General features: G+C 42.8%; 1 protein-coding gene across 9 annotated transcripts in view; it reads right to left on the reverse strand.

Annotated features, from left to right (window-relative positions):
• Window positions 1-23,358, reverse strand: part of ACAD10 (acyl-CoA dehydrogenase family member 10) — a 52,588-nt gene that overhangs the window by 9,673 nt on the left and 19,557 nt on the right. For 8 of the 9 annotated variants that reach the window (XM_044930188.1, XM_044930189.1, XM_044930190.1 and 5 more), the window contains 5 exons: window positions 22,153-22,334; window positions 17,755-17,905; window positions 16,309-16,454; window positions 15,093-15,266; window positions 3,467-3,855 (listed from right to left, as the gene is read on the reverse strand). In XM_044930188.1, the coding sequence (XP_044786123.1) occupies window positions 3,467-3,855; window positions 15,093-15,266; window positions 16,309-16,454; window positions 17,755-17,905; window positions 22,153-22,334 (1,042 nt within the window). The remainder of the gene's footprint in view (window positions 1-3,466; window positions 3,856-15,092; window positions 15,267-16,308; window positions 16,455-17,754; window positions 17,906-22,152; window positions 22,335-23,358) is intronic. The other variant, XM_044930192.1, reaches the window with a different exon arrangement.

Below are 23,358 nucleotides of genomic sequence, written 5' to 3' on the forward strand. Positions count from 1 at the left end.
GAGGAGAACGGGAGGTGTCTGGGGACAGCCCATTCCTAACAGGGATGGTGCAGTCAGTTCACTTCCCCGTGCCCACATCCCAGATGCCCCTCTAGCCCACTTCCATCACGGCTAGCATCACCACTGTCACCACAACACAGCTAGACCTCACATCATGAACACAAGACAGTGAAGGTCCTTTAGCGAGTCTGCAGGGAACCAGCCCAGAGATCTGGCGGCAGTCTCAGCTGCTTTGAGAATAATATGATGATGATGGGTGATGAGGTACCTAAGGAGATCCCCTGTCCAGCTTTCTTCATGAGGCACAACTTTGTTCCTGGGGAAGTACCCCTAGGTTTCTGAACATAGCTCCCGACAGGGAAACCAGGGAGTCCAGCCTAGGGATCAGGAACCCAGGCCGTGAGTCAGACTGCCTGATTCAGACCCTGCCCCACCACACCTGTTGGGAGACCGTGGGCAAGATAGTGGAGCTCCCCATGGCAGTTTCCTTATCCCTGACAGGAGACGTCACCAACCACCCTACCAGTCACAGCTACTGAGGGAGACTAGGAATGGAGGTGACTGACTGGAAAAAGGATCCGAATGGGAAGATTATCAGGAATTCAGGTTAGAGAAGGAGGCTCAGAAATGGATGGGAATCCAGGCAGCTTAAAAAATGGCAGCAGGACAAACACTCAGCAGTCCTGCTGTTCAGTGAGTGAGTGCCAGCTGTTTTCTCTATCAAAAACACTCTTCCGGTTCCAGGTAGGGACCGCAGAGCTGCCCCCACGTGCCCAGTTCCTGCCCGGGTGTTGTGGGGTGGGTTGAGCTGGCACCTTGACTACAGCTCTGCCAGACTGTCCAAAGGCAGGGAGGGAGGCACCCAAACGACTAGGGTGCTACTACCCAAAGAAAGGAGAAGAGACACTAGGGAGCCAACCTATGTCCAAAACATGCATCTCACTAGATTGTTGGAAAGATTAATTAGGTAACACAGAGAACACAGAGTGTTGGACTCAGAAGCCGGGGCTACAATAAATATTAGTGATGATGGAAAGTCTTCCCACTGGGAGGGTACCACCTGGCTGGCTCTTCCGTTACATGGGGGCTGCGCTCTAGAACATATACTTCTAGAATCAGCACATACACTCGTTTCATGACTGTTAAGCTAATTAGCTGAGACTGCAGTGACCAAGGAGAGGAAGGACAGATTAACTGGAACAAATGAAGCAGCAAAGGAAAGGAGAATTAGGAAAACAAGCAAGGGAGTTCTGAGAAGAGGAAGAATAAGGAAATGAATAAAATCATCTCCTTGTGGGAGGGGAAAACACATAGATTTGAGCCCAGAAAATCTGCATTGAGTCCAGGTAATACTATTTCTAGTTGTGTCCCTGGACAAATTTGATTTCTTATCTTTAAATTGAGGTTCATAATGCTTACCTCATAGGATTTGTGAAATGTAGTATAAATGCCAAATAGTTCTCACTTATGAGTAGTAATGACACTTGATAAAAGCTGTGAGCCATTCTTTTACCACTCTCCCCAATAATCTTAGTTGTCCTTATGATTCCCATTCAGGTACGACCACAAGTAGAACATTCTCTAGGTTTTTCCTATAAATTCACTTAGAAACTAGAGGTGTTCATGGCAATAATGTCTGCTTTTCCAACACTTCTGTGCACTGGACGGATACATTTAATTAGTGAGGATTAAGTGTGCAGGTCAGCAGGTGGGGTATAGGACATTTCATAAGGTAATGGGAGTATAGAATGGTATGCACCTTACTGATGAAAAGGACCTAAAATGGTCTCATTCAGGAATTCCCTGGCAGTCCAGTGGTTAGGACACAGTGCTTTCACTGGATGGGGGGAGGGCGGGTCAGGGGAGGGTGTCAGGTTCGATCCCTGGTAGGGGAACTAAGATCTCATGTGCTGTGGGGCCACAAAGCCCAAAGGCTGCAACTAGAGAAGCCAGAGCACTTTGGGGTCTGTGTGCTCTAGAGACCATGGGCCACAACTACTGAGCCTGTGTAAGAGATGCAACAAGAGAAAAAAAAAAGTCAACGCACACCACAACTAGAGAAAGCCTATGCACCACAATGAAGACCCAGCCAGCCACAGTTAAAAAAAAAAAGACACTGTAGAAACAGTAAGTGGACACAGAAGCATTCAACAGCATTTGATGCACCTTGCTTGCACAGGATCCAAACCGCTTCTTATTCTGGGGTGCTCTCTCACTGTAAAAATTTCAGGGGCATCAACATGTGAGCATGGGACCTACACATGACTGGCTGAAAATTCCCACCTCAATCTCAGTGTCCTGGGGAAGCATCCATACACCATACAGTGGAGACCTCCTGGCCATTGCCCTAGCAACAGCTGTGACCACACTCCTGGCAGTCAGCATTCCCTTGCTTCTACTGTCCCTTCCAGCTGGCTCTTCAGCCTCCCTGTCCATACTAGCAGCTAGCTGCTCACTCTGCTGCTTTGGTACCTGGAGTGACCTACACTGAGATCCCCACAGTGTCTCTCAGCTGGGGGCAGGGTAGCCAAATTATGGTGCACCCCCAATGTGGTCCTCTCGGGGATCCATCTCCAGGCACTGACATGGGATACATCATTAAATAACATAAGCCAGTGGGAGATTCAAATAATTGAATAAAACAGTTTCATTACAATAGGATGTGGGAATATATATATATATATATTTCTATATATATTATAGGAATAATATATATATATTACTATGTACTAGAAGAATGGAACTGGAAGCCTATAAATCAAATTGTTGACAGTCACTCTGAGATTCAGAGGCCAGAGAATTTTATAGAACTCTTTCTATGTCATGAATTCTTTCTAATCTTGCCATGTTTGAACTCTGGTTAATTTGTAACAGGTTTGTTACTATGAAAGTAGAGATAACGCCAATTCATTTTAAAGTAGGTCTGGTTGCGTCACAGGCAGAATATGTGCTCCTGAAGACCTCAGATAACTTAAGAACTAACACAAGCCAAGACCACTCCTGAAAAAGCACAGCAGGTATTTCCATTATGCACTAAACTGATGTCACTGTGTGTCAGGAGCACATAGTTTACAGTTGATGTGGCCCTTCAGGTTTGATGTTACGGATTCTTTAAAGAGCGCGTCATTTAACTGATGCAATTTATATCACTCAGTCTCAAATTTACATGATTCAGACATGTATAAAATGAGTTCATCTGCCTCAGAGTTAGAAGCCAGACTTGGCATTCCTCTGCCTGGGGTGAATATCGGGCCAGGACATGGTCACACAGAAAGAGCAATGAAGTGAAACTGAGTGATCTAGGGCTGGCTCTTTCTAGTGGTGGTGGCAGCAGAGACCATTGAACTCAACTCTTCCGTCTCTTCACAGCCTGAGAAGGAACCCATATGGCCAGCTAAGGTTGGACGAGTTAAGCTAAGATATGGACGAGCTAAGGTTGGGCTGTACTAACGAAAGGCTGCTTTACCTTGAGATCTTCGACCAGCGGGGAGGGGGTCCACCTCTCAGCCGAGACCTGGTGACGCTGTAGCTCCGGCTCAGCGGGGTACACATGTTGTTCCATAAACTCCTTCAGCTGCTGATATAGCTCCCTGACTCGGGGGGGAAGGCCTTCTGGAGAGAAGATCAGAGCTCCCTTTGAGGCATGAGCTGGAGAAGAGTCTGTGGAGGTGACATAACTCCTCGTGCCTGGGGTCCTCAGCAGAGACCATGTGTGGTGGGACCTCATTAATGGCTTGGTGGCCGGCATTTTCTTAAAAATCTGGAACCCCTCTTTGATTGCAAAATCCCATGCCAGGTTAGACATAAATTCTGTCAGCTTCCCAGTTTGTTTTGCAGTTGCCGAGCTTGCTTGCCCTAAGTAGAGGCAAAGAAAACCAGTGAGAACCCCCTAAACAACCCTTAATACTACTAACGTATAACAGTATTGTTGTTCCATCAGCAGCAACTACAATTGCTGAGCCCTTGACATGTACTAGACTTAGTGCTGAGTGACTGATGTTCAACTCACTGAATTCCTGGAGTTGCATGACTGTTTTAATCCCCATTTTACAAAGATCAATAATCAGATTGATTACATTCTTTGCAGCCAAAGATGGAGAAGCTCTATACAGTCAGCAAAAATGAGACCAGGAGCTGACTATGACTCAGATCATGAACTCCTTATTGCCAAATTCAGACTTAAATTGAAGAAAGTAGGGAAAATCACTAGACCATTGCTGCTGCCGCTGCTAAGTCGCTTCAGTCGTGTCCGACTCTGTGCAACCCCATAGATGGCAGCCCACTGGGCTTCCCCGTCCCTGGCATGCTCCAGGCAAGAACACTGGAGTGGGTTGCCATTTCCTTCTCCAATGCATGAAAGAGAAAAGTGAAAGTGAAGTCGCTCAGTCGTATCAGACTCTTCACAATCCCATGGACTGTAGCCCACCAGGCTCCTCCATCCATGGAATTTTCCAGGCAAGAGTACTGGAGTGGGGTGCCATTGCCTTCTCTGACTAGACCATTGAGGTATGACCTAAATCAAATCCCTTACAATTATACAGTGGAAGTGACAACTAGATTTAAGGGACTAGATCGGATAGACACAGTGCCTGATGAACTATGGATGGAGGTTGGTGACATTGTACAGGAGGCAGTGATCAAGACCATCCCTAAGAAAAAAAAATGCAAAAAACCAAACTGGCTGTCTGAGGAGGCATTACAAATAGCTGTGAAAAGAAGAGAAGTGAAAAGCAAAGGAGAAAAGGAAAGATATACCCATTTGAATGCAGAGTTCTAACGAATACCAAGCAGACATAAGTAAACCTTATAGCAAGCAGACACAAGTAAACCTTCCTCAGTGGTCAGTGCAAAGAAATAGAGGAAAACAAAAGAATGGGAAAGACTAGAGATCTCTTCAAGAAAATTAGAGATACTAATGGAACATTTCATGCAAAGATGGGTTCAATAAAGGACAGAAATGGTATGAACCTAACAAAAGCAGAAGATATTAAGAAGAGATGGCAAGAATGCACAAAAAAACTGTACAAAAAAGATCTTCACGACCCAGATAATCGCGATGGTGTGATCACTCACCTAAAGCAAGACATCCTGTAATGTGAAGTCAAATGGGCCTTAGGAAGCATCACTATGAACAAAGCCAGTGAAGGTGAAGGAATTCTAGTTCAGCTATTTCAAATCCTGTGAAAGTGCTGCACTCAATATGCCAGCAAATTTGGAAAACTCAGCAGTGGCCACAGGACTGGAAAAGGTCAGTTTTCATTCCAATCCCAAAGAAAGGCAATGCCAAAGAATGCTCAAACTACCACACAATTGCACTCATCTCACATGCTAGTAAAGTAATGCTCAAAATTCTCCAAGCCAGGCTTCAGCAATACGTGAACCGTGAACTTCCTGATGTTCAAGCTGGTTTTAGAAAAGGCAGAGGAACCAGAGATCAAATTGCCAACATCCGTTGGATCATCGAAAAAGCAAGAGAGTTCCAGAAAAACATCTATTTCTGCTTTATTGACTATGCCAAAGCCTTTGACTGTGTGGATCACAGTAAACTGTGGAAAATTCTGAGGGAGATGGGCATACCAGACCACCTGACCGCCTCTTGAGAAATCTGTATGCAGGTCAGGAAGCAACAGTTAGAACTGGACATGGAACAACAGACTGGTTGCAAATAGGAAAAGAGTATGTCAAGGCTGTATATTGTCACCCTGCTTATTTAACTTATATGCAGAGTACATCATGAGAAACGCTGGACTGGAAGAAGCACAAGCTGGAATCAAGATGGCCGGGAGAAATATCAATAACCTCAGATATGCAGATGACACCACCCTTATGGCAGAAAGTGAAGAAGAACTAAAGAGCCTCTTGATGAAGGTAAAAGAGGAGAGTGAAAAAGTTGGCTTAGAGCTCAACATTCAGAAAACGAAGATCATGGCATCTGGTCTCATCATTTCATGGCAAATAGATGGGGAAACAGTGTCAGACTTTATTTTTTGGGGCTCCAAAATCACTGCAGATGGTGACTGCAACCATGAAATTAAAAGATGCTTGCTCCTTGGAAGGAAAGTTATGACCAACCTAGACAGCATATTAAAAAGCAGAGCCATTACTCTGCCAACAAAGGTCTGTCTAGTCAAAGCTATGGTTTTTCCAGTAGTCATGTATGGATGTGAGAGTTGTACTGTGAAGAAAGCTTAGCACCGAAGAATTGATGCTTTTGAACTGTGGTGTTGGAGAAGACTCTTGAGAGTCCCTTGGACTGCAAGGAGATCTAACCAGTCCATCCTAAAGGAGATGAGTCCTGAGTATTCATTGGAAGGACTGATGCTTAAGCTGAAACTCCAATACTCTGGCCACCTCATGCGAAGAGTTGCTGCTGCTGCTGCTAAGTCACTTTAGTCGTGTCCGACTCTGTGTGACCCCATAGACGGCAGCCCACCAGGCTCCCCCGTCCCTGGGATTCTCCAGGCAAGAACACTGGAGTGGGGTGCCATTTCCTTCTCCAATGCATGAAAGTGAAAAGTGAAAGGGAAGTCGCTCAGTTGTGTCCGACTCTTAGCGACCACATGGACTACAGCCTACCAGGCTCCTCCATCTATGGGATTTTCCAGGCAAGAGTACTGGAGTGGGGTGCCATTGCCTTCTCCGTAGGCTAGGCGATTCCTTACAAATTGAAAACCAGATCCATCTGCTACACAGTAGAGGATGCAGCCCACTGGACCTCAGCAAGTCTTTACTTAATCATCTTCTGGGTAATGAGTATGGACCCAGGCACTGGGGGCCAGTTGGAAAGCAGGCAGCCCCTTCCCTGGGTCATGGCCTTACAGACTTTATTTTCCTCTCCTAACTCAGACTGTACATATCTCATTGAAAGGAAAGACAGCCCTCCACCTTGCATTCATTGTTATTCATAATGATTTTCTTTTCTAACAGAGGGTACAAAGAATTTTTACAAATTTTCATCCCCTTAATTGGATATTACTCTCACAGTACTGCTTTGGCTCTTGGGAAGTCATTTGTATGAGCTTGGATTGATTTAAAGTGATCATTTCTGATATATTTTCCTGAATGTAGTCCCAGCAGAAGAGACCACATCCATGGCATCTTCCTAAATTGCAGGCACCAGCACTTATTTTTCTAGAATTTTAGCATCCATCTATAAGAAATCTTTGTTGGCAAAGTATGTCTCTGCTTTTGAATATGCTATCTAGGTTGGTCATAACTTTCCTTCTAAGGAGCAAGCATCTTTTAATTTCATGGCTGAAATCACCATCTGCAGTGATTTTGGAGCCCCAAAATATAAAGTCTGACACTGTTTCCACTGTTTCCCCATCTATTTGCCATGAAGTGATGAGACCAGATGCCATGATCTTCGTTTTCTGAATGTTGAGCTCTAAGCCAACTTTTTCACTCTTCTCTTTCACTTTCATCAAGAGGCTTTTTAGTTCCTCATCACTTTCTGCCATAAGGGTGGTGTCATCTGCATATCTGAGGTTATTGATATTTCTCCCGGCCATCTTGATTCCAGCTTGTGCTTCTTCCAGTCCAGCGTTTCTCATGATGTACTCTGCATATAAGTTAAATAAGCAGGGTGACAATATACAGCCTTGACGTTCTCCTTTTCCTATTTGCAACCAGTCTGTTGTTCCATGTCCAGTTCTAACTGTTGCTTCCTGACCTGCATACAGATTTCTCAAGAGGCAGGTCAGGTGGTCTGGGATTCCCATCTCTTTCAGAATTTTCCACAGTTTACTGTGATCCACACAGTCAAAGGCTTTGGCATAGTCAATAAAGCAGAAATAGATGTTTTTCTGGAACTCTCTTCCTTTTCGATGATCCAACAGATGTTGGCAATTTGATCTCTGGTTCCTCTGCCTTTTCTAATACCATCTTGAACATCAGGAAGTTCACGGTTCACGTATTGCTGAAGCCTGGCTTGGAGAATTTTGAGCATTACTTTACTAGCATGTGAGATGAGTGCAATTGTGTGGTAGTTTGAGCATTCTTTGGCATTGCCTTTCTTTGGGATTGGAATGAAAACTGACCTTTTCCAGTCCTGTGGCCACTGCTGAGTTTTCCAAATTTGCTGGCAAATTGAGTGCAGCACTTTCACAGCATCATCTTCCAGGATTTGAAATAGCTCAACTGGAATTCCATCACCTCCACTAGCTTTGTTCGTAGTGATACTTTCTAAGGCCCATTTGACTTCACATTACAGGATGTCTTGCTTTAGGTGAGTGATCACACCATCGTGGTTATTTTGGTTGTGAAGATCTTTTTTGTACAGTTCTTCTGTGTATTCTTGCCACCTCTTCTTAATATTTTCTGCTTTTGTTAGATCCATACCATTTCTGTCCTTTATCGAGCCCGTCTTTGCATGAAATGTCCCCTTGGTATCTCTAATTTTCTTGAAGAGATCTCTAGTCTTTCCCATTCTGTTGTTTTCCTCTATTTCTTTGCACTGATCGCTGAGGAAGGCTTTCTTATCTCTCCTTGCTATTCTTTGGAACTCTGCATTCATATGCTTATATCTTTCCTTTTCTCCTTTGCTTTTCACTTCTCTTCTTTTCACACCTCTTTCCGTCTAGTCAAGGCTATGGTTTTTCCAGTGGTCATGTATGAATGTGAAAGTTGGACTGTGAGGAAAGCTGAGTGCCAAAGAATTGATGCTTTTGAACTGTGGTGTTGGAGTAGACTCTTGAGAGTCCCTTGGACTGCAAGGAGATCCAACCAGTCCATTCTAGAGGACATCAGTCCTGGGTGTTCTTTGGAAGGACTGATGCTAAAGCTGAAACTCTAATACTTTGGCCACCTCATGCGAAGAGTTGACTTATTGGAAAAGATTCTGATGCTGGGAGGGATTGGGGGCAGGAGGAGAAGGGGACGACAGAGGATGAGAAGGCTGGATGGCATCACCGACTCGATGGACGTGAGTTTGGGTGAACTCTGGGAGTTGGTGATGGACAGGGAGGCCTGGCGTGCTGCACTTCATGGGGTCGCAAAGAGTCGGACACGACTGAGCAACTGAACTGAATTGATAAGAAATCTAAACCTCAGCATCCACTTATTAATGAAGGAAAATCATACATGGGTTGGCTGGTACAGACTATAAATCAGTCCCCAGGCTCTGGTCACTGTTGTCCCCCTGCCAACCTAAGGATGAACGCAGATCTCCTGTGATGACATCACAGAGAGAATGCCTTTGAAACACATCCTTTTTCTGCAAAATCCTCTTTCCCAGGGCAATACCAAGTATCTCTATAAGCGCTATTCACCTGAAGCTATCACAACATTGTTAACAGGCTCAACATTCAGAAAACTAAGATCATGGCATCTGGCCCCATCACTTCATGGCAAATAGATGGGGAAACAGTAGAAACAGTGACAGACTTTATGTTTTTGGGCTCCAAAATCACTGCAGATGGTGACTGCAGCCATGAAGTTAAAGGACGCTTGCTCCTTGGAAGAAAAGCTATGACCAACCTAGACAGCATATTCATAAGCAGAGACATTACTTTGCCAACAAAGGTCCATCTAGTCAAGGCTATGATTTTTCCAGTAGTCATGTATGGATGTGAGAGTTGGACTATAAAAAAAGCTGCTGCTGCTGCTAAGTCACTTCAGTTGTGTCCGACTCTTAGCGGCCCCATGGACTGCAGCCCACCAGGCTCCTCCGTCCATGGGATTTTCCAGGCAAGAATACTGGAGTGGGTTGCCATTGCCTTCTCTGAAAGAAAGCTGAGCACTGAAGAGTTGATGCTTTTGAACTGTGGTATTAGAGAAGATTCTTGAGAGTCCCTTGGACTGCAAGGAGATCCAACCAGTCCATCCTAAAGAAAATCAACTCTGAATATTCACTGGAAGGACTGATGCTGAAGCTGAAGCTCTAATACCTTGGCCACCTGATGTGAAGAGCTGACTCATTGGAAAAGACCCTGATGCTGAGAAAGGCTGAAGGCAGGACGAGAAGGGGACGACAGAGGACAAGATGGTTGGATGCCATCACCAACTGAATGGATATGAGCAAGCTCTGGGAGACGGTGAAGGACAGGGAGGCTGGCATGCTGCAGTCCATGGGGTTGCAAAGAGTCAGACACAACTGAGCGACTGAACAACAACAGCAACTGCCTGGCATGGTGCCTGACGTAGCAGAGGCTCTTGGGAGTGAGTGCATGATCAATTCCCCTACTGCAACTGCCTTTCTTAGAAGATTTTGACACCCTAGCTGAGAGCAAAATGCTACCAGAAAGCCTTGGGTACTGATGAGCACAAAGCTAAGATGTCTCCATAGTACTAGCAAACCCATTGCTGGGCTTCTTTCTATTTGCCATTTTAAGTTTTCATTTTGGAAAATTTCAAAGACAAACAAAACTACAGAGAAGAATTTAATGTACCTACAGGTTTCTGCCACTCAGCTTCAACAATCATCAAAGCATGGCCAATCCTGTTTCATCCTCTGCCTTTTCACCCCTACTGCCCTGGATTTTGCTGCAGTAAATCCCAAACACCACATCTTTATACTTATATTTCATTTATGTCTAAAAACAAAGACTTAAAAACATCCATGCAATATCATTATCACACTTAAACAGCAGTTAACTATGACACCTTAATATCCTCAACTATCTAGTCAGAATTCATTTTTCATTGATTGTCTCATAAAAATTTTTTTCAGAACATTTCTTTTTTCAAACAGGGATCTGAATAAGGTCCAAATACTGTTTTTGGTTAATATATCTTTTAAGTCCCTGAGATAGTTAAGACTGTCTCAGAAAATTTTTTTTTGAACATTTCTTTTTTCAAACAGGGATCTGAATATGGTCCAAATACTGATTTTGGCTAATATATCTTTTAAGTCTCAACATCATATCACCTTTTTCATTTGTTGAAGAAACTGAATTGTTTCCCTGTGAAGTTTCCCAGAATCTGGATTTTTGTGAGTGGCTTTGTCTCAGTGGTGCTATTTAATGTGCTCCACTGAACCCTCTGTTCCCTGTAAGTTGGTGGCTGGCACTAGAGGCTTGGTCAGATCCAGGTTCAACTTTTGAGGGCAGCATCAGGAGATATGTAATGTCTGGCTGCCTCTCTCGATTTTAGCACCATTAACACTTATTTTCCAGATGCATTCATGTACCGGGATGGCAAATTGGTGCTATGCTAATTCTATCACTGGGTCCAGGATGCTTCTCTACAGAGAAACTTCCTCATTAATCATTTGGTTAACATGACATCTAATTTGTATAGGAAAGGCAGGATAAGTGGTTAACGTTTTCCCCTTCATTTACCAATTATCAGAATAATGGGTTGCTTCCCTCTCAGCCTCCACAGTCAGCAGTGAGACTTTGAGTATCACTCTTTACTCATGGATTTAAACATACTTGATGTGTGTCATCCATTCCAGCTCTCATCCTTACTGGTGCTCAAAGTTTCCTGTCATTAGCAAGTGGGAGCCTATTCAAGTGGACTCTTGAGACAGTTAAATATGACCTTCATAATCAACAACCTCCTATCTTTCTGGTACAGGAAGATGTTCCAGATTCATCTTGTGGATTTTCTGCCCTAGACCTGAAATCAGTCACTTCTCCAACGTGGCCTGGGTCCTTTTGGTAAGAATGGAATTTATAGATTATAATGTGGATGATTATAGGTACTTAATGCTACTGGCCCAGTCACTATTGCTAAGTCTTTGGGGAAGTCTTTTGGGAGATTCTACCTTCCTGCTTTCTAATTGCTTTCCTTCTACAGAGGAAACAAAATTTAATCTGTCTTTATACCTTCTTAAATAATTTAGGCTATAGATTATTTCAGTGTCTACCTTACAGAATTCAGAATGAAAACTAAATTGGCACAGTAACATTGTGCCATACTTGCATATATATGAACACTCCATAGGTGACACATGTATATATTGAACCATCAGTTCTAAGTAGCCAAACTTTTCTTCTCAAAAGTTCAAACTTTAAAGATACAATCTAGAAAACACTGGTTAAATAAAGTATTTTCCCATATATGTAAGAGGATCATCAAAGAAAATACAGTAATCTTTTTTTCTTCTTCAACAGTCCCCTCACTGGGCAATTTGGCAACATCTAAAAAATTTTAAATACACAAATTTTTAACCCAGAAATTCTAACTCTGGGAATCTATCCTTCAGATATATTCAAATATGAGTAAGAAAAGATGTCCACCAACCACTATGTGACTGTGAAAATCTGCAGACGATCCAAAGATACATCAATAGGGTAACTGGTTAAATACATTACAGTATATCCATACAATGGAATGTACTACAGAAAGCAAAATGAATGATGTCTATACATACTCACATGGAAAGGTCTCAGTGAAATACTGTTAAGTGGAAAAAAATAAGGAATTTGCCTTACATAGTTGTCAAATACATATATATGACCATAATATATAAATATATATATATATATACACACACACACATATATATACACACACACACACACACAATCAGTTCAGTTCAGTTGCTCAGTCATGTCCGACTCTTTGCAACCCTGTGAACTGCAGCATACCAGGCCTCCCTGTCCATCACCAACTCCTGGAACTCACCAAACTCATGCCCATTGAGTCGGTGATGCCATCCATAGTATTTCATAAAAATTCTTTGGGATAAAAAAATTTTATATCAAGGTACTAAAAAAATAACATGTAAAATGATCACACTTTTATAAAACTTGCAGAGAGAGACAGAGAGGAGAGACAACAGATATAGAGAAAAATTGGGGCCCAAAACCCTTAACTTAGCTTCATCTTTGAGGAGTGATGCTGAAAAAAATGGAAAACGATTTTGTATTCTTCTATATGATTGAGTTCTTATTATGTGTTTTTACTTTTAAAAAGTTTTGTACCTTATTATGATCCTCTACATAGAAAACCCTAAAGACTCCACCAGAAAATTACTAGAACTAATCAATGACTATAGTAAAGTTGCAGGATATAAAATCAACACACAGAAATCCCTTGCATTCCTATACACTAATAATGAGAAAACAGAAAGAGAAATTAAGGAAACAATTCCATTCACCATTGCAACGGAAAGAATAAAATACTTAGGAATATATCTACCTAAAGAATCTAAAGACCTATATATAGAAAACTATAAAACACTGGTGAAAGAAATCAAAGAGGACACTAACAGATGGAGAAATATACCATGTTCATGGATTGGAAGAATCAATGTAGTGAAAATGAGTATATTACCCAAAGCAATCTATAGATTCAATGCAATCCCTATCAAGCTACCAACAGCATTCTTCACAGAGCTAGAACAAATAATTTCACAATTTGTATGGAAAAACAAAAAACCTCGAATAGCCAAAGCGATCTTGAGAAAGAAGAATGGAACTGGAGGAATCAACCTACCTGACTTCAGGCTCTACTACAAAGCCACAGTTATCAAGACAGTATGGTACTGGCACAAAGACAGAAATATAGATCAATGGAACAAAATAGAAAGCCCAGAGATAAATCCACGCACATATGGACACCTTATCTTCGACAAAGGAGGCAAGAATATACAATGGATTAAAGACAATCTCTTTAACAAGTGGTGCTGGGAACTCTGGTCAACCACTTGTAAAAGAATGAAACTAGAACACTTTCTAACACCATACACAAAAATAAACTCAAAATGGATTAAAGATCTAAATGTAAGACCAGAAACTATAAAACTCCTAGAGGAGAACATAGGCAAAACACTCTCTGACATACATCACAGCAGGATCCTCTATGACCCACCTCCCAGAATATTGGAAATAAAAGCAAAAATAAACAAATGGGACGTAATTAACCTTAAAAGCTTCTGCACATCAAAGGAAACTATTAGCAAGGTGAAAAGACAGCCTTCAGAATGGGAGAAGATAATAGCAAATGAAGCAACTGACAAACAACTAATCTCGAGAATATACAAGCAACTCCTCCAGCTCAACTCCAGAAAAATAAATGACCCAATCAAAAAATGGGCCAAAGAACTAAATAGACATTTCTCCAAAGAAGACATACAGATGGCTAACAAACACATGAAAAGATGCTCAACATCACTCATTATCAGAGAAATGCAAATCAAAACCACTATGAGATACCATTTCACACCAGTCAGAATGGCTGCGATCCAAAAGTCTACAAGTAATAAATGCTGGAGAGGGTGTGGAGAAAAGGGAACCCTCTTACACTGTTGGTGGGAATGCAAACTAATACAGCCACTATGGAGAACAGTGTGGAGATTCCTTAAAAAACTGGAAATAGACATGCCTTATGATCCAGCAATCCCACTGCTGGGCATACACACTGAGAAAACCAGAAGGGAAAGAGACACGAGTACCCCAATGTTCATCGCAGCACTGTTTATAATAGCCAGGACATGGAAGCAACCTAGATGTCCATCAGCAGATGAATGGATAAGAAAGCTGTGGTACATATACACAATGGAGTATTATTCAGCCATTAAAAAGAATACATTTGAATCAGTTCTAATGAGGTGGATGAAACTGGAGCCTATTATCCAGAGTGAAGTAAGCCAGAAAGAAAAACACCAATACAGTATACTAACGCATATATATGGAATTTAGAAAGATGGTAACAATAACCCTGTGTACGAGACAGCAAAAGAGACACCGATGTATAGAACAGTCTTATGGACTCTGTGGGAGAGGGAGAGGGTGGGAAGATTTGGGAGAATGGCATTGAAACATGTAAAATATCATGTATGAAATGAGTTGCCAGTCCAGGTTCGATGCACGATACTGGATGCTTGGGGCTGGTGCACTGGGACGACCCAGAGGGATGGAATGGGGAGGGAGGAGGGAGGAGGGTTCAGGATGGGGAACACATGTATACCTGTGGCGGATTCATTTTGATATTTGGCAAATCTAATACAGTTATGTTAAGTTTAAAAATAAAATAAAATTAAAAAAAAAAAATTCTAAATATTTCTTAAAAACATATGATATACACTTGCTGACAAATGGTTGAATTAACTGGACTTTGTAATTTGGTCATAAGAGGGTTTCAGGGAGAGAAGCCTCTTGGCTGTGACTCAAACCCTGAGGCCAGCTCTCCTAGGCTCCCATTACCTGTGAGTGAACGCTTGTAGACTCCCTGCAGGATTGCAGCGATGCGGAAGAAGGAGAAAGCCATGTAGAAGTTCCAGTTCTCAATAGGAGGGATCCCCATGTGAAGACAGTACATCCTGAAATAGTCCTCTGCAGTAGGGATTCCCAGCTCAGTCAAATCACAGTCACTCAACCCTGAAGCAACAGAGCCAGAACTAGGCAATGACCTCAGCTCCCCTGTGGCTCCCAATATTTGAATTCTGAAAATCATCTTGTCCCTTGGAAATAAGTTTCACAACTAGTTCAAAGGATTATAGGTCATCATTTTAAGATGTCTGGAATCCAAGCATGAAGCTGTTATTCATAACCTGGTTCTTAAAAGTTTTGGACTAAACTGGCAGTAAAGGAAGTAATGAGGGGCCTCCAGGTTCCATCTGGACCACAGGTCAGGGTGGATGCATATTATTTTCTATCAGTCATTTGATAAAAAATGGTATTCAAAGAAATCTCACCAAATTATGAAAAAGATAACTGCAACGGATAAAAAATCTTACTGATTTTCTTCATTTGTAACATTTTGATGGTTCAGAAGCATATAATATTCTGTTCCAATAATTTATCCTAGGAGTATACCTTACATACAGGCAAAGATATTACTATGCAGATATTTACTGCCCTTTTTGTGGAAGCACAGGGAAGTTAGTAAGAATTAAAAAAAAAGAACCAACTGGAAACAAATACCCAAATAGAAATCAAACCAAATGCCTTGAATGAGTTAATTCTTTAACAATGAAATCCTATGCTGTCATTAAAAATGATACTGTAAAAGAAATACTGCTGCTGCTGCTGCTAAGTCGCTTCAGTCGTGTCCGACTCTGTGCGACCCCCATAGACGGCAGCCAATCAGGCTCCCCCGTCCCTGGGATTCTCCAGGCAAGAACACTGGAGTGGGTTGCCATTTCCTTCTCCAATGCATGAAAGTGAAAAGTGAAAGTGAAGTCGCTTCAGTCGTGTCCAACTCTTCACGACCCCATGGACTGCAGCCTTCCAGGCTCCTCTATCCATGGGATTTTCCAGGCAAGAGTACTGGAGTGGGGTGCCAGTGCCTTCTCCAAAAGAAATACTAAATACCTGAATTTCATGAAGGAGCCCAATCACCAACTACTTCAGCTGAGTTTGCCCAAATCTTTGAGAATGGAGGAGGCTCCATCCCCACTCCCCCAGCAGCAGTTCCTACCTGGCTGAATGGGAAAACCGGATGGCAGGTAGTGAGCCAGGCAGTTGTAGGCCACATCGGCAAGGGGGTCACCTAAAGTAGAAAGTTCCCAGTCCAGGACAGCAAGCACCTCGGCAGTTTCCGGATGGAATAGCAGGTTGTCCAGCCTGAAGGAACCACAAGGAATGGAGACAGCACTAAGAAAACTGACCACTGGGGAGTGTTCCATGCTGAGTGTTTATTTTGTTGGCCCCTCCAAACACACTTCCCAGCCCTCTGTGCCCCATGTGCCCAGGAGCCTGCATGGGCTGCATCCACCACCTCCCTTGCCCTCTGGCTCAGCCAATGGGGATACCAACAGGCAATGGGAAGGGGGCCTGCATATTAATTCCCCAGCCCCCTCTCAGCACAAGGCCAAGGGACAGCTGTGTTCCTCTCCCAAGGGCCACAGCTTTGGTGAGGCAGCCCTCGCCACATAGAGACAGTATCCAGGTTCTGGTAATTCTCCTTCCCTGAGATGGTTTTAAAACAGGTCTGCAATTTTTTGACACTCCTGCCACAAAAGGAAGAGTCTAATCCTTCACCTTTGGAAGCATGTCACTTCTAACAATTATGATGCAGGTGGAAGTGGTGCCGAGTGACTCCCAAGACAAGGACAGAAAAGGTGATCAGCTCCCGCCTGGCCCTCCCCCCTCAGAATACACACCTGTGCAGCCCTGAGCTACCAGGTAAGAAGTCCAGCTACCCAGAAGCTACTATACTGGAGAGTACGTGTGTGTGCAGTCAGTTAGTCGTGTCCAACTCTTTGCGACTCCATAGACTATAGCCCACCAGGCTCCTCTGTCCATAGAATTTCCCAGGCAAGAGTACTGAAGTGGGTTGCCATTTCCTCCTCTAGGACATCTTCCCAACTCAGGGATTGAACCCACATCTTCTGCATTTCCTGCACTGGCAGGGAGATTCTTTACCACTGAGTCATCTGGGAAGCCCCATACTGAAGAGACTAGTTGAGAAACCATAGATATACAGAGATTCAGGGAGCCCAGCTCTCCTCTGTCCCCATGCAGATGTGTGAGTGAGCCATCAGGCGATTTCAGCCCCTGGCCTTAAAGTCACTCCAACAAGCCATCCTGTCCCCAGACTGTAGACTCATGAGTAAAATCATTGCTGTGGCTGTTGACAGCAATGCAGTTTTGGAGGCAGTTGTCCTGCAGTAGTTACAACTGGAGCCTGTGCTTGTGCCTTTGGACCTGGGGGTGGTACTAACTCTTGCTGTGGCAAAGGCCCCAGATGTCAACAGTGTCAAACCTGACAAACCCTTCCTTAAAGGCCATGCACAGGGAGAAAATTGTGCATGGATAGTTGTCAGCAGTAAACTGGGGCAAGACCAGCTGCTTCTTTCCCCTTCAAATGCCCTTCCTATCATTTTCCACATTTAAATATCAACCCTCCTCATGCCGAGTCGACCTGAAGTCCCCGTGCACCACTGTGGTCCGCTGCTGCCTGGGAAGGTGGAGGGGCAGCCACTCGATGAGCCTCTCCATTGCTGGAATGGTGCTGGTTTCTGAGGCTCGATACTGCTTGATCCATGTTTGCACCTGACGCGCAAGATAGTCCCCTGAGGGAAAGAAGATTAGAATATGGTGTGCCATTTCAACAAACTCCAAAGGTTTCAGAAATCAACCACTGCGTGAAACCCTTTGTAATGTCTGAGGCATCTTCATCCCATGACTGGAGAATTTCCCACTTGATGCTCCTGCTCCCTCAGCGTGGAAGCCACTGCTCTTTTGTCTTGGCTGGATCTGTGTGATCTGGGCATTGTTCCCAGCCACACAGCCCTCTGAGCCTGATCTCTGGCCCTCTCAGAGATCCTGTAAGCTTGCTAACAGCCTTTAATAAATCCTTTCTTAGCTAGAGGACAGTGCTTGGCTAAGAGCATGGACTCTGGGATAGATGGTCTGAGTTTGGTTCCCAGCCCTGCCATTCTCTATGTGGTCTCAGGTAGGTTACTTTATGTCTCCATGCCCTTGTTCTTCATCAGTGAGATGGCCCTCATTAGAGTTGTTGGGAGGATAAAATATGTAAGGCCCCTGCAACTGTTCCCAGCATGTAGTAAGTAATACATGAGCATTTGCTATTATTCAGTTGTTTATTAAGAAACCCAGAGTTACCACAGTTGAGGAACTTGCAAGTTATGGGACCATAGACTAGAAGTGAGTTCTGGAGTTACCTGTCTCACAGTTAAGCTTTTCAAATGATTTAACCTTTCTAAGCCTCCATTGCTTCATCCCTACAATCGGTGTACTGATACCTATATTCCCTAGGACCATTGTGAAGGACAAGTGAAATCCATATATAACATGCCAAACACAGAAGGCTACTCAATGAATAAGGGCCATTATTACTGTCACCGTCATTGCTGTCAAATGACAATTATTGTCACTATTAATAATAAACAACATACCAGGTCCATGCTCTAAGTCAAGCCCTCTCCCCTCATCTGGGAGAAAAATGTTTCCCAGGAGCTTGAGGACAAGGAAAGAGAGACTGGGCTCCTTCCGTGGAGTCAGCTGCACACTTGGAGCATCCATTCACCTGTCATTAGAATGATCCAGCAGAGCTGTAAGAGGCGTGATCAAAACCCACAGGAATTCAACCCAAAACAAATCAAGCCTTGAGAACTAACTTTCAGTTTTCAGAATGACAGGAAGTAGAAGTCAGCAGTAAATGAAACCATAATCAAAATAAATCTATAATACACTTACCTGGTACCTTTAAAAACTCATTTAAAAAAATTGGTGAGGGGGTTGTTTTAGACTCCTCAATCAGATCCTGATTTGGAAAACAAACCAAAAAACCTCACTTATAAAAGATACAAGAGGAATAATGAGGAAATCGAATATGGACTGGGTCTTAGATAGTCTGAGAAAATGCTAAATTTTCTTGGATGTGATAATGGTGCTGGGGGATGTTCTTATTATTAGGAAATGCATACTGAAGCACTTAGGAGTCAAGTGTCAAGGTCTCTTAATCATGCAGACAGATAAATACAGAAAGAGATAAATGAATATGGCAAAAGTTAGTCATTCTTAAAATCAGTCACAGGCATATAGTTATTCACAGCACTACTGAATGTTTCTGTAAGTTTGAAAATTATCCTAAGAAATCAAATACTAAAGCCTCCAGGAGCTGAACCTTGGTGGAAGGAGCCCCTTAGGTTAATATCCTACGTGGATTTAGGATGTCCCCCCATCCCCCCATGAACACACCACCCCAGCGCTGTGCACACTCCCTTCTCATGGGAAGCAGGTACAGCTGTCCCTGTGTTTCTGCTCTGTTGGCCACTGGCCTCAAGCAGGCCTGCCAAGGCACAAACACCCTTCCTCCCCAAAGTAGCCTGCCCTCTGGGATGAGAAAAGGGAATTTTGCTCTCTACAGATTCTTGGTGGAAAGTTTCTTTATGATAACTAGATAGGACCTAAAGGGATCTTTGTCAAAAGTTCCTTTTCATCAGAAATCATGTTTATGTGCTTTTTTTGCCTTACAAATTTATATTTGTTCTCTTCAATAAATCATATATTCACCTGGTTCAAAATTAAAGTGACAAAAATGTGTACAATAAATCCCCAATCCCCTGCCCAGCCACTCAGCCCTTTCTCCCCAAAGGCAAACCACGTGACCAATTTCTTAGGCATCCTCTTGGGGATATTCTTCATGTGTGCAAATAAATTAATTTTATTTAAATGTACCAATTGTACACAAATGGTATATTAGCTATACACAGCCTGTGCCCTGCCCAGCAGCTGGATTCCTAACATAACTTAAGAAATTACAGGATACTTGAAAAGAGTATCTGATGGCCCTGTAGCTGGACCAGTGATTGTAAAATCTGAGGAAGCTGCTTTATGTAATAAGCCTCAAGACATAGCCAGCGGCCCAGGAGCCTGACCCTGAATTATATAAAATCAGACCAGATTTCTGCTTCATCTCTTTGTCAACCTAATACATCAGTGGAAAGTATATCAGAACGGTCCACTTTAAAAGGCAAAGGATCCACTCAGCGCATAGAAGAGCCCTCCTTAAACTGTTCTCTCTTCACTGTGCAATGGGATGTCACACTGCCCGCTGCTTCATGCGACAGACTGTCCATTCACAGCACTGGAACAGGTGCCATCTCTTGCTTTTCATATCAACGCTGTGAGACAGGCAGGGCAGGGCTTTTTCACTCAACCTCTATTCTTGAGAAAACTATGATAAAGTAATGAGGCTTGCCCAAGGTCACCCCACAAATCAGCACCTAACTTCTGTTCCAGGGCTCCTTCCATCCTGAAACAACAGATCAATATAGGCAACATCTGTTGTCTTTGCCTACTGGCCCTTTTACTAGTAACTAGGGCTCCAGATGAAATAGAAGATGCTCAGTTAAGTGAAATCTTGGATCAGTTCAGTTCAGCCGCTCAGTCGTGTCTGACTCTTTGCGACCCCATGAACCGCAGCATGCCAGGCCTCCCTGTCCATTACCAACTCCTGGAGTTTACCCAAACTCATGTCCATTGAGTCGGTGATGCCATCCAACCATCTCATCCTCTGTCGTCCCCTTCTCCTCTTGCCCTCAATCTTTCCCAGGATCAGGGTCTTTTCAAATGAGTTAGCTCTTTGCATAAGGTGGCCAAAGTATTGGAGTTTCAGCTCCAACATCAGTCCTTCCAATGAACACCCAGGACTGATCTCCCTTAGGATGGACTGGTTGGATCTTCTTGTAGTCCAAGGGACTCTCAAGAGTCATCTCCAACACCACAGTTCAAAATTTTGGATAGACAACAAATAAATTATTATAAATATCTTCCAGTGAGACCACCAAGACAGGGAACCCCACTAAATTGGAAATTCTGTTCAAAAGTTAGCATTTGATACAGATCTGGCTACCAGTGGAAAGGGTAGAGAACTCCCTCTATTGTGACTGGGAAGTCAGCAAGCCTGCTATTTGGTAGCAAAGTTTCTCAAAGGGTTAGTTTTGAGGCCTTACATCATGTGCCTACAGAGTGATAGAATTTTAGGAAATTTGGTAAAAATATGTCAGGAAGTTGATGTACATTGGATACATACTGCAGCATTTGATACAGTCCTAGAGGAATAGGCATGCTTTAGTAAAAGCAGAGAAAGAACAAAATATAGCTTACTGAGATTCTTTTTAACCATGGTCAGGAATGCATTGAGAGTCAGATAATTTTGAATGCTGCAGGGAAAAGTGAAACTCTTTGGCTCATGCTAAAGTATCTGCATGCAAAAGCACGGAGACAGTTGTGATGGTGGTTATAAAACTGTGTGCATTTGTCAAAATTCATAAAATGCTACCTTTCAATACAACTGACTTCCAAAAAAAAGGAAAAGGGAAATCCTGACAACACAAAGTGCTTACAAGGATGAGTAACAACTGGAGCTCTCAGACAATTAAAAAAAAAAGAAAGAAAAGAGCAGCAACAAATTATACAAATACCATGGTACAATGGCATTTAAAAAAAATTTACCCTTGTTGAAAAGAATATTTAGAGGAAATGGTAAAAAATGGAGAAGAAAATACATATCTTAAGTACTTTAGGCCAGTCAGTATCAGAAAAAAGAATACAGTGAGATAAAATTTGCAGGGAAAAGAGATTCTATAGTCCATGGACGGATTTATCTCAGGACAAAACATCTAGGTAAACAACACCTCCACTAAAATGAAAGTGGATTTCCAAGTAGGACGCTAACAAGCCCACCTCACATTTACCAATGCTGCCTTAAAACCCTGGCACAATAAAAATTATGAAAGCAGAGGACCAGTGGGGAAACATCAGCACAGAAGACAAGGGGCCCCGTGCTCACCGTGCTTCCCATAGTCTTCCAGGCCCGCAGCCTTGAGGTCCACACTGTGAATCTTGCACAAGACTCTGTTCATGGCAGTGTAGATGGCCCGCCTCTGACTGGGCTCCAAGCCTGGCAGAGAGGGGTCTTTGTAGATGAGGCCTGGGCAGTATTCCATCAGATAGAAGGGGGTACCGACAACACTGGGAGGGACACAAGCAGGGTGTTTCAGTGGCCTGTGATGTGGTAGGCTGTTAGGGCACTGCTCTGTCCTGTGTGTAAGCTCTAAGTGCTGGGTGGGAGTCCAGACCCAGAGTACTGGAAACTTCCTTTTTCCTCTGCATATAAGTGGAAGTTAGAAGTACTCCTTCCCCAAACTAAGCCACACATAAACATCCCTGTCTACACTTCCTTGCCAGCATGCCTCTCTTCTCTTTGGAATCTACTCGGAATGGGATTGTGATAATATAGGAAAGCAGCATGCTGGGTCAAGGGGTGGGGGGTCAGGTCTGGAGTCACACAGAACCAGGCTTAAGTCCCACCTCTGCCCTTCCTAGAATTGTGATCCTGAGGAACATATTAAACCTCTCTGAGCACTGTTTTTACTCAGTCTATAAAGCTTCAAAGAATATCTATAAGAATTAAGGGAGCAATATACAGGGAATGCCTGGCATATGTGTCTGGTTCCATGAGGGTCTGATAAATATCCCTTCTTGTTGTTGATGTTATTTTCATCATTATTCAGATGAATGGCATACACAACACCCCAAAGTATTAAGGTGACACACCAAAATGTCATTAATCAATCTTTTTGTCACTACTAGAAATCAGTTTAGTACTCTGAAAAGTTGTTTTGAAAATTGTTATAAATATTCATCCTGACTTAAAAATTTAAATTATTTTTAGTTTAAGTGTAATACTGCTGCTGGAGTTATGAAAGAAAATGTCTTTATTCTTAGGAGATATATGCGGTCTGCAACTTACTTCAAAAGGTTCAGTGAATAATAATTACATACATATGTTTTATAAAACAATTATATAATTATTTATCAAAATAGTAAATTAGAAAATGTTTATATAATTATTAACTATTTCCATAAAATTATTTTATCTATATCATACACTTACATATACACATATACGTATATATATATATATATATATATATATATATATATACACACACACACACACACACACACACATACATAGAAAGCAAATGTGGCA

Source organism: Bubalus bubalis, chromosome 17 (genome assembly GCF_019923935.1).
Source record: "Bubalus bubalis isolate 160015118507 breed Murrah chromosome 17, NDDB_SH_1, whole genome shotgun sequence".
NCBI lineage: Eukaryota > Metazoa > Chordata > Mammalia > Artiodactyla > Bovidae > Bubalus > Bubalus bubalis.